The 18,253-nt window shown below is 40.9% G+C and overlaps 1 protein-coding gene across 2 annotated transcripts in view; it reads left to right on the forward strand.

The window, feature by feature from the left end:
- The window catches only part of SLIT2 (slit guidance ligand 2), a 402,031-nt gene continuing 387,774 nt past the window's right edge, over positions 3,997-18,253 (forward strand). For both annotated transcript variants that reach the window (XM_018049329.1, XM_018049330.1), the window contains exons 1-3: positions 3,997-4,913; positions 7,583-7,654; positions 8,797-8,868. In XM_018049329.1, coding sequence (XP_017904818.1) covers positions 4,735-4,913; positions 7,583-7,654; positions 8,797-8,868 — 323 coding nt within the window. In that variant the 5' untranslated portion in view covers positions 3,997-4,734. The remainder of the gene's footprint in view (positions 4,914-7,582; positions 7,655-8,796; positions 8,869-18,253) is intronic.

The raw sequence follows: 18,253 nt of genomic DNA on the forward strand, positions 1-18,253 counted from the left end.
GAAGCACGCCAGGCTTCTCTGTCCTTCACTATCTCCTGAAATTTGCTGAAACTCATGTCCACTGAGTCGGTAATGCTATCTAACCATCTCATCCTCTGCCACTCTGTCTCCTTTTGCCTTCAATCTTTCCAATGAGTTGTCTTGTTGTGTCAGGTGGCCAAAGTATTGGAACTTCCACTTCAGCATTAGTCCTTCCAACAAATATTCATGGTTGATTTCCTTTAGGATTGACTGATCTGATCTCCTTGCAGTCCAAGGGACTTTCAAGAGTCTTCTCCAGCATCACTATTTGAAAGCATCAGTTCTTCAGCATTCAGCCTTCTTTATGGTCCAACTCTCATATCTGTACATGACTACTGGAAAAACCACAACTTTGACTATATGCATTTTTGTTGACAAAATGGTCTTTGCTTTTTAATATGCTGTCTAGGTTTGTCATAACTTTCCTTCCAAGGAGCCAGTGTCTTTTAATTTCATGGCTGCAGTCACTAACTGCAGTGATTTTGGAGCCCAGGGAAAGAAAATCTGTCACTGCTTGTGTTTAAACAAGGTCAGGCCTTATGGTGACCTCATATGATAACAAGAGGCACCACAGAAGGCTTTCTTCAGGATAGGTGTAACAGAGTCAAAGAGAAGTTCAGAATTCAGTTGGGAGCAATGTAGTCTAGAAAGAATGAAGACCTAGAGTTAATGATACTAAAGCAAGTGAGGCCTCCAAAAATATCCTGCAATAGTACTAATATTTTTTTGAATAAAAATCTGGTTACTCATGTATAAATTGCCCTTTTCCCTGAAAAAGTTGATGACACAAAGAAATTAATGTGCCGTATCTCTCAGGAATTCCTTGTAGTCTTCCTTTTTTCCTTGATGAAATCCACTGGATGTATCTTTTTACTCAAATTTGCATCAAATTAAAAAATATATTTCTGTAGGCATGTTGCTGTAAGTGGTATTTTTGGCTCTTTTTTTGGTTTTACACAGAATGGAAAGTGAGCCAGGGAAAGAATCAAACTTGAACTCATACCTATGACTTGCATTGTGCAATGATATAAATAACATTATTTGTGAATATTTGGAATGCAAGATGCATTTTTGCAATTAAAATACAGAGCCATGATTCTGTGTGGTGGGTGAAAGTGAACATAAATACTCATATCTTGTTGCTGACAGGGCATCAAAGTTGTGGAATTAAGTTAACTAGTGTGGGAGTAAACATATTTCAACCATATAATTTACTAGTACAGACTAAAGAAAATTCCCTGGGGGTCATGTGCGGGGAGGCACAGAAGAGTCCTTCATCAATGATACATATTTATTCTTTATCTCATTTTCCTTGCAGAAAAAAATGTGACTATGGTGTTTACTTTTTCCTTCTTAAGGAAGTTACATAACAGACCTTTATGCTAAAATCTAGAAGGACAAATGAGTTAATGAATGTTAAATGCTTTTGAAATATTTAAATGAACAGATGAATATGAATTTGTGGCATTAAAATGACCAATCCAGGGTTCCAATTCAGTTATCTAATGGGTACCCTGTCTTTGGCCATGCCCTCAAAATGGCTTTAAGTTTTTCAGGGCAAGCAAAATGACATAGGTAGAGGCAGCTATTTTGCAAAGATATTTTGGAAAACCTAAGTAGGAGAACAGCTAAATTTCAAGTTAAGGATACTCTTGTGTTAAAGAAATTGATGAATTTTCAGGGGACCTCCTGTGTGTCGGGTATACTGTTAGATGAAGGAAATAGAAAAATGAATTGAATGGGTCCTCTCGCATTCAAGGGTGTGAGATTGGCATTAGGCTGGGGGCTTGCACAGATTCCTGTGTAAGCGGTCTAAGGCGGACTGGGACCAAGAAGAAGGAGGTGAGTCGTTTTAAATTCAAGCAAAATTGTCGACTCATTCAGATGTCATCTCAAACCAATGGTGACAGTTTTTGCTTAGGGCGGCGAAGGGGCGGAGTGGGAAGCGGGAGAGTGGTAGCAGTTGCCAGACACACATCACACTAAAAAGACAAGACGAAACAAGGAAATTCTCTTCCAAAACAGTAGGGAAAAAATATCCAGAACTCCCTGAAATAAAGGAAACCTTCTGGTTACAACGTGCGTTGCTAGGGATTTATTTTTTCCCCTCCTTTTCTAAGAGAGTAAAATCTCACAGATATATTGAAGCCCTTGGAGTTTTGTGAGCGAAGTGTGTACTCAAGACGGCTACTGAGCACGGTGTTAAGTGCGTGACTACAAAGAAAGGGTTAAACGGAAGGGGGTGGCTCGGAGATGGGGAAGGCTGGCGAAAAGGTTCACAAGCACCATTTTCCAACTTACAAAAACTCTGAACTTTTAAGCACCCAAAAATAAACATGTGTGTGTCTGTGAGCTAAGGCAGATTTATCTCGGTATATATATATTTTAATCATAATGTCTCCGTTTCTCTCTCAGTGCTTTAAACACTGAGCAGTTCCTCTTAGGATCGCGTGGCAAAAGCTGCAGCAAGGCATCGGCTGCGCTATTTACGAGCAGCGTTCAAAGCAGCCCTCTTGTCCTCCACCCACTGCAAACGACTGTCTTCGAGCCTGGGTTACCTCTGGGGCCCTAGAACTCGGAGCGGGGGAATCCTCCTTCCACCGCCAAACTTTGCTAGGGCGTAAGAGCGAGGGGGCGAGCCGGAGTGCGCGGGAACGCGCCGCCCGCCGCCGCCTCCGCCCGGCGCTGGCAACCCTGGCCTCACCTCTGCCGGGCGAGGTGCAGGATCCCCGCGCTCAGCCAGTGGGCGGCGCCGGACCGCGCGGGGCGGGGCCGAGGGGGGGGTGGGGGCTCCGCCGGGTATATAAAGCCGGCCCCGGCTTAACTTCTGACTTGGGGTTATTTATTTGGGGAGTACGCGGACGGCGGAGGCTGGTGGCGGTGGCGGCGGCTGCTGCTGCCGCAGACGGTGGTTAAAAAAGGCGGCAGGGAGCGGCGGCGAGTGATGGGAGCGCCGTGGCTCCCGGGCGCAGGCGGGATCTGCCGAGCTTTCCGGGCAAGGCGGGAGCGCTGAGGAGAAAAGGGAGCGTCCGGGGGCCCGCGGCCAGCTCCAGAAGCGCGGGCCGGGTTTTTGTTCGGCTGCGCTGAGCGCCAGGCAGCCCGAGCCAACAACTCCAGTTACAACAACAACCCACCTTCCCGCAGCCGAGCTAGACAAGGGGTGCTGCGTCCGTCCTATTGTTTAGACACTTGCCAGGAGCTCGGGAGTCAACAGAGCCACCGAGTCCCCGCTCCCTACCGCCGCCTTCCCTCTTCCCCACTTCCCTCCCCCAGAAAGGGGCGCGGAAAGCCACCTGGAGAAGGGAAGGTGCTGGAAGGAGACGGGCTGCTCCAGACTGCGGCCGCCAAGTCAGGTGCAGCTCCCGGATTCGGGCGGCGTCGCGACGTCGGCGGGAGGACTCCCACCGTAGCTGTGGGGACTGGATTCAAAACCTGGGAAAAGTTCCTGCACTTTGAGAAGAAGGGCCCACTTGTGGGCGACTGTCGGGGGGAGACCGAGGGGCTGCGCCCCGCCCCCCCTCCAGGAGGCTGCTCTTGTTTCTTCCACCTTTGCCATCAGGTGTCTGCTGCGGAGCCGCGGCGTATCCGGGAGACGCGAGGGGCTGACACACGCACGCACACAGGACTGCAGTTCAGCTGCCTCCAAGGGTCTCCTCGGATTAGCAGATCCTACCGACCTAACTGCCATCTCTCTGCCCTCCGGAACACCCCGGGAGGACCTGGGAGGCGGACACCTCCAGCTTGGCCTTTCCGCACTCTTTCTGGCCGGCCTGCCAGCCATTCCCTACTCAGTCTTAGCAGGAGCTCTCATCCTCAACTTGGCCTCTTGGATTTCCTCTGCCGTGGTCGTGACTAGTGGATGTTCCTGCCTGCTGTGGCGGTTCGATTGCCCTTTTGTGTTTTCTGCTTGACCTCGGGGAAGGCCCTCGTGCGGAGCGTCTCCAAGGACGCCGGGCGGGAGGCGGAATTGCCCATACATCCTTTAGCGAAGCGCATGTGACGGACCGGCTGGGGCTGCGGAGGAGCTGCAGGCCAGAGGGGGAGGCCGCGTGAGTGAGTCACGCCAGGAGCCCCGCAGCGCGGTTCCGCGCCCCCTCCAGGCTGCGCGCCAGCCCTGTGCGCCCCCGCGCGCCATGTCCAGTCGTCCAGTGTGCTTCGCTCCAGGCCCGCGGGGCTCCTGCGCCTTTTAGTTTCGGAGAGCCCACTTTGATCGAGGCCACCATTCCTACTGAGCCTCCTCTTTCTGTCTTCTACAGTCCCCACTGGAATTGGATTTGCAGAGGGGGTCGGTGGAATCGGATCACCTCAGTTCCACGCACAACTGGCCCCTGCATCTTGACGATCTTCATCAGCCGTTGCAAGCTTCAGGTCTCTTACAGCCAAGTTGATATTTGCCAGACAGACGACGCGCGATCCGATCCTCTGGGGTCTCCCTGTAGCTTTGGCCAGGCCAATTGATCTTCTGGACCGAAAGTTGCCCAAGGAGCGCCTGCCCTGCAGGAGGAGAAGGGCGAGGGGAGCTGAGAGGCGTGTACCTGTGTCAGCTCTACTGCCTTGAATATTACTTCTGTATTATTTTGTACACGTTATCTGGACACTCTGGGTAGCTAGCCTCGAGCCAGGCACTGGGCCTCAGGCACCGCGCGGTTGGAGCAGAGGAACGAGCTAAAGAGAAACCCCTGGGGCCGGCGAGCTAGGAGGCGGCGGGGGAAGATGCACGGCGTCGGCTGGCAGACGCTCTCCCTGTTTCTGGGGTTAATGCTGGCGATCCTGAACGAGGTGGCGCCGCAAGCGTGTCCGGCGCAGTGCTCCTGCTCCGGGAGCACAGTGGACTGTCACGGGCTGGCGTTGCGCAGTGTGCCCAGGAATATCCCCCGCAACACCGAGAGATTGTGAGTATGGGCTCATTCTCCCCCTTGGCCCTCCCTCCCATCGGGATCGCGCAGCCCCTGTATCTAGACTGGAGGGACCCCGAGGCACAGGGACTTGTGCCTGGGGCAGCCCCCACTAGCTTTCCTCAACGCGCATCCTAGGCTTGAACTCTCTGGGAGGGCGCTGCCCAAGGAGGGGCGGGCCCGCTGACTACTGCGCTTAGTCCCTTCCTCCCGCTCTCGTCCCGCCACTCGCAGCCCTTTGCAGGCTGGTTCTCTGAGGCTGGGGAGGCGGGGAGATGAGGGAAGAGGAGTTGAGTATGCCCGGGGCAAGGGAGACGCGACTTTGTTCCTTGGACTCCGTAAACTGAGTCACCTTGCGGTTGGAAACTCTCGCGGGTCGGTTCAGGGCTCAGTTCCGGCTCTTGTCACCGCGGGGTGGCGCGATGAGGGGGGTTGAGGGGAAGGGGGTACTCAAATGAGAGAAACCTCTGCTCCTGGGCTTTGTGTCGCCCTCCTGGGGACGGAGGGAGAGGAGATGGGGTCTGGGGAGGCTGATCCCGCCCGGGGGCGCTTCCACAGGCCACGGAAAGAAGGATGCCCCAGGATAGAGGCCGCGTGCAGCTCCCAGCTACTCTTCCCCCGCCTGCCACTTCCCGAGGGAGGAGGCGGCGGTGGAGAGCCCCAAGGGACGTGTCGGAGGCAGGGAGACTCCAGAGGCCAACCGCGCGTCCCATCGACTAAGCGAAGTTGGGGCTGGCTGTCCAAACCAGGAGCGGTCAAGGCGGGTCTGTCCGCTTTGGTAACCCCGCGGCCCTCGGCTGCCCCCTCCGGCCCTTCCTGCTGAGCCCCAGTGCCCCCTTTCCACCTTTCTGGCAGTTTCTGCGTCTCTGCGCGTGTCAGCAGCTTCTTTTCCTTCCTCTCCTTTCTTCGCGCTCTGCTGCCCGCAGACATCCCCGCCTCCCTGTCTCGGCGAGTCCCTAATGAAGAAGTAATAGCAGAATGGGTGATGACGGCCCACGCGCTGCTTGTGGGGCGCTTTCCGAGTTCAGGGAAGTGAAGCGTGGAGGCCGTTTTCTTTGTGAACGTCGAGGCTGCTGCCCCGGCGTCCGGGGCGCGCTTCCCTCGCTGTTGCGCGTGGGCCGGGCGGGGCGAGGAGGACCTGGGCGACGCTCCCAGGCTGCGCTCCCCGGGCCTCTGCGCCCGAGGCTGTGAGGGTGGAGGGCCGCGGAGGGGACCCGCTTGGACTCGCACGCCTCCACCCGCGCGGCTCACAGCGCTTCGAGTCGATCTTATCCAACCCATTTCCCTCTCTCTCAGTTTAAAGTCGAGCCACTTCTTTCCCATGCAAATGGCTCCCCCATCCCGAGCCTCAGTGAGTCGACCCCTACTCGGTTTCTTCCCTCCTTCGCAGGCCCGCAGCGCTGGGCACGTTGCGGCCCTAGCGAAGGTGTCTTGTCAAAAATGTGATCTACCAAGTTTGTGTGGGATGGGGGCTTTAGGGCTCAGATTATGTCAGGTAATCCGAAAAGGGAACAAACAATTCGATGGTGCTTTGCTCAGCACGGAAAATGGTTTGGGGAGAAGGCAATGCAAAACTCTTGTCTTAGCGCTTGTCATTTCATGCTATTCGGAATGGTTTAAAGTTTAAGCACTAACACGTCTTATTCAACAAAAGGGAAATGCATTTGGGGAAAAAATAAATATAGCAACTGAGTTTTAGGTACTTGAAAAAAATTTACCCCTATGAGGGATTTATAAAGAATTTTCGAAAATAGTTTACTCAGTGGCGGCTTATAAAATTATATTATTGACAACATAAGCACATTAAATGTAGACCCCAAACACGCTCTTTTAAAGTCAAGGTAAGGTTTTCTTCCCTGAAGGGGAGAACATTCAAACCGCAGCAAAGCCTGGTTTTGCTTGAAATGATTGAAACCAGGGCAAGTTTAGATCTTGACCTAAGATGCCAGAAAAGGGGGTTGTGACTCTCAAGGAAACTGTGGTGCTGAAATCTGGACCAAAATGTCAGGGTCTGAATACTATTTCCATTATTGCCCTTGCTGGTAGTTTTCACTTTACAGTTCGCAGCGGGGTTTTCTGAGCTGCAAATGAAGAGTTTAGTTTTCATACAAACATAGAATTGTTGGAAGGTAAATGCCTATAAATGCCAGTCTTTGAAGTGCAGTTCTTTTGATGACATTTTAACTTTATTCTTTGCCTTAGGAAGGTTAGCCAGGGTGCCACCTAAGGATAGGGGTCTGAATTTTAAAAATTTCTCCCTGAATAATATTAGAAAATTGTTCGTTTAACTTCCTGAAGGAAACTTTTGGGGAGTGTAGATAACAGTTATAGTAAATAGCAGAGTATCTGTGAAATTAATATACACCTCCTTATAAAAACAAAAATGAAAAGCACTCCCATACACACACAAGAGAACTCTTGATAACTGAATCACTTCATTTTCTTGTCATATGCGGGTAAGCATAGACTCTGTAAACTTGTTAAGAATCATTTTAAAATTTTTCTTTCACAGATGACTTCCTTCTCCTTCCCTCTCTTTTACTTTGCAAACTAATAATTGGAACTGATCTTTTATCTCTCAGTGCTTATTTAGTGTATATTTTTCTTTAACTAGATAGTGATAGAAATTAAGTGGAACTTTCATTTTCTTACTTGTTGTCTCTTAGGGATTTGAATGGAAATAACATCACAAGGATTACCAAGACAGATTTTGCTGGTCTTCGACACCTAAGAGTTCTGTAAGTATGTTCTTCTGTGTTTTGGAGAATTATCATGTTTTTTAAGGTTGTGGATTTTGAATCATTACTGATCTCAGGTTTAAAAACTGTCTCAATGACAGAAATATAAAATTTTACCAGGCCTTGGTTTCCTTTCTGTTTATCAGTGTACTACAATTTTTAATAAAAATGTAGACTTTTAAGTTTAGGTACAGGCCATAAAATAGTATTATGGAAATGACCTCAAATATTTGCTGTAACAACCCTAAGTGCTTATGCATATAAAAATGTAGCATAATTGCTTTCACAATATGAGTAATGTGAGACATTTGATATACTTTTAGGATTTGAGATTAACTAGAAAGAATTTAAGTGGGTCTGCATTTTATTATTGCTAATATAAAAATGTTCAGACTTTTCTAGCAATCAACACATATAAATATTTTCTAACATTAAAATAAAACAATCCAGGTTTTGCAGAGTTTTTAGTGGGAAATGCTTCACACTAAAATATTTTGAATTGGTAATATTTTGAATTGTCTCTTGTATCTATTAACTTTGCAGCTTTTATAAAATTGTTGCAATGTGATTACTTCTTTGGGTGTTAAGTTGTGAGTGAACCATCATTTGAGATTCAGTGTAATGTAAAACTTTTTTCTTACAAATTTTTAATTAAATTTAATATTTATATTGCAGTGAACATATTCTTTTGATCATTGTGTGTTCACTGTTTGTTTTAAAAAAAAAAACATTTTGCCCTTGATGAATTCTTCCCATTTCTGACATATATCCATCAGTGAATTGAAGTCAATATATGATGAATTGTTGTATGTTGATTCTTTCAGTAAAGAACTCACTTGAAAACCAGCCATGAAAATTGTGGTATAATGGGTTACTCCTCAAGATATACTGTAGTTTAAGGTTCAGGATTCTGACTAAATTTTGTGAGAAACTGAATTAGTATTTTTGATGAAAGTTTTGTGATGAGGATACTATTTTCCGTCCCTGACTCTTTTCATATATATCATTGTTAGATTTTGTATTGAATCTCAAACCAGAGCAGTATTTAACTTTGTAAATGGACAAGTGTTCAGTTGCTAAATTGAAACTTTTTCAGATAATGAGTGCTAACATTAAGACCCCTGTTATACTTTGCATTTCAGTCAGCTTATGGAGAATAAGATTACCACCATTGAAAGGGGAGCATTCCAGGATCTTAAAGAACTGGAGAGACTGTGAGTATTTTCAATTCCAAATTTATGACGATATAACTATAATTTTAATAATACTTGCATTTCAAGGACCATGTCTTTAATTTCATGTCTTAGTCTGTAAATTTACAAAAACAAGAGGTTGAATTAGTGATTTTTAAACTAATTTAAAATTAGAAATTATCGAATTTTTGCATAATTAGTACTAATTTGTGATAAAGTTCAAAAACAGACTTACTTCCTGACACATTTACTTCCTTGGTAACCATTGCTTTGGTACTTAGAGATGTATGTTTTTCCTTATTGTTCATCTAGTTTGTTTTATTTGCTTATGGGAGGAAAAGTGGTGGTTTTATTTGCATTAATGGGGCATTATAAAACAAAGTTTTGCTGATAATTATTTTAGTTCCCATAATGTTGCTATGTGTGTCGTTAATGGCATTGGAAGAAATATTTAAAGTTCTTAATGTTATAAAGATTTGCTTTCTGATATTTAACACTTGTGGTGAATATTTATTTCATTATTTTATAGTAGCTTTCTAAATATTCTTTTTGCTGGAAAAAGCATTTAAGGATAAATGAAAGTAAGAATTACTTTATCATAGCATGTCATTTAACATCAATTGTTGTTTTTCCAAGAAGATCAAATGTGAACTTCAGAATTTAAAATGTTTTTTTTTTATTTCAGACACAAAATCTTATGGATTGATATATATTACTTGAGAACCATTATTATTTTAGGCCTATGTGTATATGTACAAAAGACAGAAGCCTCTGTCTGAAATAATTAGGATAAAATACACAATTTGTAACTTGAAATATGAATTATATATCTCCATATGTCTTGATAATTCAAGTTTAGTAGCTTTGCATTTCTAAGGCCAAATAATGGCTCTATTAAAAGTAGCAACAATTATTTTAAAAGTTTCCTTGTCTGTTTTAAGAGGCACTTTAGGTAAAAATAAAAATTTTATTTAAAATAGTGAGAGATGAAGTTCATTTTGGGTATAGCACATACTCAGATCCACTGGGCCCTAGTATAAAAATTCAGTATAATTGTACATAAAAAAATGACTTGTCAACTTCTAAGTTATCAGTAAATAGAAGCTACACTTATAATTAAAGTTAAATACAGATATATCTAATTTACTTATAAAAATTTTTTCCATGAACAATATTACAATAAAGGAATGTTTTTGTGGGATTCAAAATAAATGTAAAGTCACTACTTAAAGCTAGTTTTGGGAAGGAAATAAAGATAAGGTAAACATTTGGTTACGTTTATAACAAAGTTCATAAGTTCATAATCTATCTCAGTATATAAAAATACTCTGAAAATATTTATGTTTTGATCTCTTTTGTGACTACCTAAGTACTAGTGAGTACTTGACAAATTTATTTTTAATTCATCCATTGAAACTAAGCATTAATATAATTTAAATGTTTGTTAAGATGAAGAGATAATTTAAAATTATCATTTAAACATTAATAGTTTTTTCATCAATAACATATTTATTCATTTATATGTGTGTGTGTTTAGGATTTATATATACATGTGAGATATATATGTATGTATATTTATGGTTTTTTTCCTTGAACATCTTTGACCTTGAAGGATTCTCAGTGGCTTTTCATGAAGTCTCTATTTGGTTTATTTTGTAGTTTTAAGTATTTTCAGAAACACTGAAACAAAACAAACTTTTTCATTATTTTTCAAGCCACTTTGGAGTATCATTTGAACTTTCATTTTGAAAAAATTAACTTTTCCTAAAATTAACCAGATACCTTATGATCTGAAATTCGATTAAAGTTGTAAGTAGGTGCTGTTTTTTGACTTTGACTTCCCTTGGGAGTATCACTTCATCTCAGAACAATTTTCTGTTCTGTGAAGATACAGTAAGATATTTCAGAGTGGGAGGAGGGTTTGTAATTTTGAATGAAAACTAATATATATGCAGGACTTCTTTAAATCACCCCAGCTGTTGGCTGAGAGCAAATATTTCATATTTGTGAGGAAAAGCTGAGAAAATTCCTTTTGTTTACAACTGCCAAGTCCATCTGATGGAAACACATTGTTATCTGACAGCCAATTCATCTCCTTGGGACTCTGGAATTTAAAACCATTTCTTAGGAACACTTTTCAAATATTTATTTTTTTTTAAATACATTAAATGGCAAACAGTTTTGCTAAAGAATGCATTCAGGTTATTGTGAAGTAAACTTTTATATTTTGTTCAGTATATTAATTAAAAAATAAAAATTTAAAAAGCTACCCAGAGAGTTCTATAATCAAATTACTATGGCATCATAATGATATAATTATTGCATACATTTTTATTGTAGTAGGTGATGTCATTAACATCGCACAGATTGCTTCCCCTGCCAATAGTTATAACAGACAATGTAATAAATGGGAAGTAACCAGTGAATTAACTTTTAAATAGTTATATCTTATGTTAACTTATATGTTTTTGGCACCTTGAATCTGAAGTTTAAATGCAAACTCCAAATTATGAAAAGGTCTATAAATGCAGGTTTATATTGTAAATAACATTTACACTACATATATGTATCTAGCAACTTAACTTTCATTCTTTGTGTAAAGAACAAAAATAAAAACATTAACTTTATTTGTGTGCAATTTATGGTTTTAAGTTTGTTTTTCCATTTTAAAATGATAAATAAAAACAATTCCAAATGGTATTTTGTGAATATTTAATAAGTTTTTTCTTTTTATTTTTTGTTGATAGAGTTTTAACTTGATCTAGAGAAGGAAGACATCTGAGAACAGAAGATAAGAGCTGTTCCCTTTAGAAATCCGACTTTTAATCTCTAAGAAACAGGGTCGTTTTATCAAATTGAGTTTTAGTATAGGATAAAAAAATTATTATTGTTAAATCAAAACATTATTAGGTACAAAAGAAACACATTTTTTTTTTCCATTTCAAAGAATTGATGGAACTCAAGGTTTTATCAGTCAAAATACCAAGAACTAGATGGGAATTAAAATCATCTGTCTCTCCCTCTTTCCTTACCTTTTTTCCTTTCCTCTCTCGCTGCCTCACTGCCTCTCACTCACTTCTTTGTATTGTATAGAAAACAACATCAGATGATATGATGATCAGACTGTGGTTATGAGTCATCATAAAAAGAATGTTTTAATCACACCTACACACTGTGAGCACATAGTACATCCACTTTTGACAGCTTCCTACTATGCACTTTGACCTAACATGTGCCCTGGCATATTCCCGTGGGTGCTCTGTGTTGCTAGTAGTACTTGCTTATCTGGGATGAGAATGAAGCCGTGAGAATGTGCCTGATGTAGATTGCATTACAGGTCTCATATTGTTTAATCAAATGTTCAAATGAAAGCTGATATAGTTAAGTGACTAGATATTCAATGGAAGTTAATTAAGGGAAAACAAAGAAGCTATAGTGAAGAATTGGAGCATTTAAGAATTATACTTCATTATACTTCATAGAAGATACCTGTGTGTATCTGCAATAAAGTCTCCATACAAAATTATTCAAAGTATTTCTTGGCTAGTGGGTAATGTGTTAGAAGGCTGAAAAAAAATCACACTGGGACCCATGACTTTTCTCTGCAGGTGTAAAGTTCCATTATTCACTTATGTCTTACGGGATTATGCTGAAGTAATTAAAGTTCTCTTTTATGGCATTTTAGAGAGACCCAGGCCACTTTGGAGCTTCCCAAGTGGCACTAGTGGTAAAGAACCCATCTGTCAGTGCAGGAGACATGAGAGATTCAGATTTGATCCCTGAGTCGGAAAGATACCTGAAGGAGGGCATGGCAGACCATTCCAGTACTCTTGCCTGGAGAAGCCCATGGACAGAGGAGCTTGGCAGACTACAGTCCATAGTGTTGCAAAGAGTCAGACATGACTGAAACGACTTAGCAGGCGTGCATGCAGGCCGCTTCAGTATTTCACTGCTGTAAAACAGCTGCTTTTATACGTTCCTTGACAACACAAATGCAAGAGTATTGAGAAAGGTTTTGAAATTTTTTTTAAGTTTGTCCAAAAAAATGGTAGGGCATTTTGCCCTAAATGCAATGAAACACTCATAATGCAAAATAAAATTCATATATGCCTACATTAGATTAATGAGAACCAGTAGCATACCATTGAAAACCTTGAATATTAGGTATTTCATTAACTTCATAGTATCTTACATGCTTACAATAACGAAATTGCACAAGTGATAAAGCCACAGGCTTGGGTTGTACTTTTGTTCCTATCAGTAAAGTGTAATGGCGCTCTTAAGACAATATTTCTTTAAACATTCTAAGTTTTTGTATCTTTGGATTTCAGATTACCTTTTTGTTTTTTTACTAGCTATGTCATTTGATACTGATTTTTGCTTGAATAAAAGAGTCCTAAAATATTATTATTATGAAGCCATTGCAAAACCTGTTCACTTGTCTATTTTAGTTTCTACCAAGTAGATACAAAGAAAATAACTCAGTTTAGAAATGTCTTTACAATAGAGCCTAAGTTTGACTAGACACTTTACTCTCCCTAAAGGATACCTCAAAGGCACATGTATTTTTTGAAGGTGGCACTGAGTTGTTTCGCCCTGGGTGTGCACACCATTTATAGGCATGTGACAGCCAGTGTGAAACTAAGGAACTCCAACACTCTAGAATTTTGGTTGCAGGTCGCTATACATTAGTTCAAGCAGAGAGTGTGTTGTGGAACAGATCTGAGGGAAGTCTCCCCTGAACCCTTGCTCATTAGGGATGTGGAGAATCCCTCTTCTAACTCATCCTACAGGTTTGTAGGCAGCACATAACACATTGTTTTTCTTGAAGTAACGGTACACAAACAGTGCTAATCTACTTGGAAAAGAATGCAAGCTCATCACAATTTCTGGCACCTTTATACCTAAGTTTAAAGTCACTGCAGTTATTTTCTTGGAAAGTTTCTGTAAAGAACATCTCAAACTTGGTAAAGAAGCTCGGTATGTACATTGTAGGAGATAAATCATGCACCTTGATGCTCAAGTGTGAATCGCTTTATCTGTGATAGCCATTAAATGTCCAATTATTCTTGCCTGTTTATAAGTGATAGTGAACTATTTTAAATTGCATTTACTGACTATGGTCTTGGAAAGCTTTAATGCAAGTGCACTGTTGAAATTTAGCAGAATATTGAATCTGTCTGAGAGGGTTTCTCATACAACGTTTTTTAATGGGCCTTGAAGTTGAACGGTGGTGAGAAGTTCTGTTTGCTCTTTGTGGAGCGTTTTATAAATTCTGCAGCAGCAATGCTGTTTATTTTTCCCACATCTGTTTTGGGCTCGTCCTTTGTAACAGTGTTTGCTGGATGCTGTGGCCTTTATATCTCCCCTGAAATGAGTAGTTTAGTTTGCACTGTTACAATGTATTTGTGGAAGCAACCAATGTCAAATATTTCACATTGAACTCCTGTCTTTCATTCCTGTTGGATACCCTGCTGCTTGAATTATGCCTTCTAAACTGAATTTTACAACTTAACATGGGATGAGAGACTTTTGTGCATGAACTTTACATATACTGCTCTTGCCTGTTTCAGAGCAATTTATATCTGCTGGACTGGAAGGAATGTTGGTTAAAACATTTTCAGAGTGAGAGTTTGGTAACAGTTTGGATTTGGTTTTAATGCAGTTGGAATTTTTGCTTTAAGATAACATCAGCAGAAAATTACTTGTTCTCTTGGCAGTGTCCATCTCCCCTGAATGCAGGTGGGACTCCCTCTCTCAGCTGCTGTTCTCCTCATTGTAGATAACCTAGCCTCCCCTTGGTGAAAACACCTTGTAATTTTATATGCTATTGCCTGGTGTCCTATGGAACGTTGGCAAATACTCACCAGTTTTACTGTTGATTGTGCTTTTTAAACAGATACAATCTCTTCTCCTTACCTTTAAAACATTACATGAGAGTAAATACTTGATTTCCATTCCATTGTGAGATCTTGATCAAATTGTCTTATCTTTGAAAACTGCATTTTTGGTCATCATTAAAGGAAAGAGTTATTATATCTCATAGTAATGGTATGTGGTTTCAGTAAGATAATGCACGTATTTTCACAAAATGCTTGATGCAGAGTTGGAACTTTTTATTATTACAAATTTCAACATCTCCTTTCCTGTTTTTCAGAAGCTGAGTTTTGGAAATACTTTATCTTTTTGAGCTAATAAAATGTGTCTATAATAAATCTGACTTTTAAATATCCATATTTACTATCATTTTCCTTCTGATTTTCTTCTTATAGCATATAGTCAATAGAAGAGATGTGAAGAAAGTGCAAAGCCTTCTTCAAATTTTTTTTCAGAGTATTTATCATAATCGCTCTGAACATATAGAGACTATCAAGAAGTAAGAGGAGTGAAGAAGAAGCAACTTTTTATTAATAAATTTTTATCTCTTACCATGGAGCATAAAGGGTGAAAATACTGATACTGCCGAAAATATAAAGTTTATCTAATGCTAGCTAAATGTTAAAAATATTTGCTTTAAAAATGTTAGCATAAAAGACAAATGGAAATTTACCCAAGAAGAAATTTATGTATGAGAAACAGGAGATTGTAAATGATAGACTTTTAAAGGCAGTGTTCATCAAATACTTGTTTCGAATCACGTGCATTGTAAATATATTACATTTACAGTGATAGGTAAATATGAGACTTTCTTATTAGCTTTGGTAAAATCGTTTTCATGTTACAATTTGGATTGGGGTGAAGGTTGCAAATGTTAATTGGATTGAGGAGGAAGTTGAAAGGAGACCTCCAACCTTTAGCAATGGATAAGTAACAGGAGTGGGTGGCAGATAATAATTTGAAACAAACCTTGTCAATAATGCCCTTCAAGTTAAGCTGTTAAGAATCTGCATTTCAGAGGCCTATGGTTTTTAGTATGGTCCAGAAAGATCATTCATCTCCCTGAAGGCCACCCAGAGGAAATGGTTGCTGGGATCTCTCTCATCTTTTCCCTAAGGAATGTGTCTCAGAGACTCATTACACACCTTTCTGAAACCACAAATTTCCATCCGGAGAATTTTTAGTCCTGAGATCCTGTGGGCGGATTCCATCTAGTTAGTGATGACATAGGAGCCGAATATCACTGAATCTCTGTTAGGTGTCCTTGGACACAGTTGAGTATCCTTGCTGGAACAGTTAGTAATTGACCCACCTGATCTGCTTAATGCTGCTAATTTTTGTTGGCTCCATAAACCTCCTCTGAGATGCCCTTAATTCACTACTGCTGTTTATCTGTTCTTGGACTATCAGATTTTAACTTCTTTAACACATTTGCATTAGAGTTATTCTTATGATGCTTTTCAAGCTACTAAGAAGTATTTTGTAGTATTGGAAGAAGCCAGGTTACTTTTTCTCCAGCTCTGTTTAGAAATTATTATGCACCTTGATAGTCTTTAACATAATTTTGTATTTTAAAAAATACTCTTTAGTTTAAAGATTTAATTCCTGGTCATTGTACAAAGGAACTCTGCTTTAATTTTAATTTTTTTCCTTTATTGAATATTTTAGAAGAGTTTCACTCTGTATTGTAATATTTGTGTTTCTATTTATTCTTGGCACTGATGGAAGAGGGAATAGAAGACTAGGAACCAAAAATGTATTGGTATTCTTTTTAAAAAAGTGCAGTCATACTGTTTTTCTACGAATGTTATCACTTCACCTGTTATCTATCTTTTTTTATATGACATTACCTTGCTTGATACACATGGTTAGTTTAGACACATTAAGATCATTTATAATAATTTTCATGATATAGTGATAAATTACTTGAATTTTAAGAAAAATATGCTATACGTATTTTCATTTTTATTTCAACTTTAGGTATTTTAAATAGATCTTTAAAATAGTGCACTGACTAGAAAGCTAGTTTCTTCTTAAATAAAGCTTGATATTTTATTTCCAGGTGATTCATTCATAGATATTTAAGAAGTGGGCTATGTAAAACTATGTTTTGCCCCAACCCAACCCCCCCCCCAAAAAAAAAGAAAGATTGCTGAAAGGGAAAGCTGAGGATTACATTATTTTGAGTAATTGTTTAGCAGTGTTTAGATTGTGTCTCTTTGAAAGGAGTGATTCAGGGGGTATGTTTTGGAGGCAGCCCACCTGAATTTAGATTCTGGCTCTACTTTCTGTGAGCTCTGTGCCTCCCTCCAAAATAGCAGTGACAGTGGTACCCACCTACTTATGGGGCAGAATGAATGTGACCGTCTCAGAACAGTGACTGTCACCTGGTAAGTTTAGTGTGTACGAGCTGTTATTTGGAGAATGAATTAAGAATCTCTTAAGAATATGAAAAAAAAAAATGAGAAAAGACACTGCTTGCACTCTACCTAAATTGCCTTCTCTCTTACAATATCTGAAATTGTGTGGACCCATTAACGTGTAATCTAGTGGCAGCTCTCAGTCACTTGGATATCTGAATTTGTTTCAACATATTGAATTCCTTCCAGTTTCTAGATTATGTTGAGAAAGGCATGAGAGGGGGAAGTTAAAGGAGGCAGTTGCTCTATAGGGCTCATGAAAGCACGTTTGGTGGTGGGACTTTGATTATCTGGAGAGGGGCATAAAACCTAAGGCAGGTACCTTAGAAAACATGTCTGGAGAAAGTTGGCTGAACATAAAATGCACATGCTAGGGTTTTGCCAAACTATATCAAAATGCAAAGAGCAGTTTGTTTTAATTCAGCATTTCCTAAGAACCTAGTAAGTGCCAAGGAAGAGGGAAGGAAATATGAATACATAGATATAGTCTTTACAGGGTTTCCCCATTGGGTGGCTCAGCGGTAAAGAACCACCTGCAATTCAGGAGCTGCGGGTTTGATCCCTGGGTTCAGTACTCTTTCCTGGAGAATCCCATGGACAGGGAAGCCTGGCAGGCTAAAGTCCATGGGGTCGGAAAGAGATGGACATGACTGAAGCAACTTAGCACACAGAACGTAGTCTTTATGCTTGAAGAGCTTACAGTGTAGTGGGACTCAGACACTTATGTGAATAAATGTTTTGAGTAATATAGTGTGAGGGACTCTTGCTTATCAAATACTAGAGGCAAATGCAGACACAGACAAGGGAGGAACCAACTTTATCTAGGAGAATCGGGGGAATTACACAGAAGATGTTAGAAAGGACCCTTTGGAGAAAAGGGAAAACTCCATACAGAGAGTTGCCTCTGTGAGGGCTGGCTGGGGACCTGAACGAACGTCGTCCTTTTGGTTAGAGAATCATGGACGATGTTTGTTCTCCAGTGGTTTGGATCAGATTATGAAAGTGCATCTCTGTCATTTTAAAAATTGGGATTGCCTCTCTGGAAAATGGGGAGTCTTTCCTAGAAAAATTCTCATTACCACTGTTGTGAATATTTGTAATTATTTTTT

Source organism: Capra hircus, chromosome 6 (genome assembly GCF_001704415.2).
Source record: "Capra hircus breed San Clemente chromosome 6, ASM170441v1, whole genome shotgun sequence".
NCBI classification, from domain to species: domain Eukaryota; kingdom Metazoa; phylum Chordata; class Mammalia; order Artiodactyla; family Bovidae; genus Capra; species Capra hircus.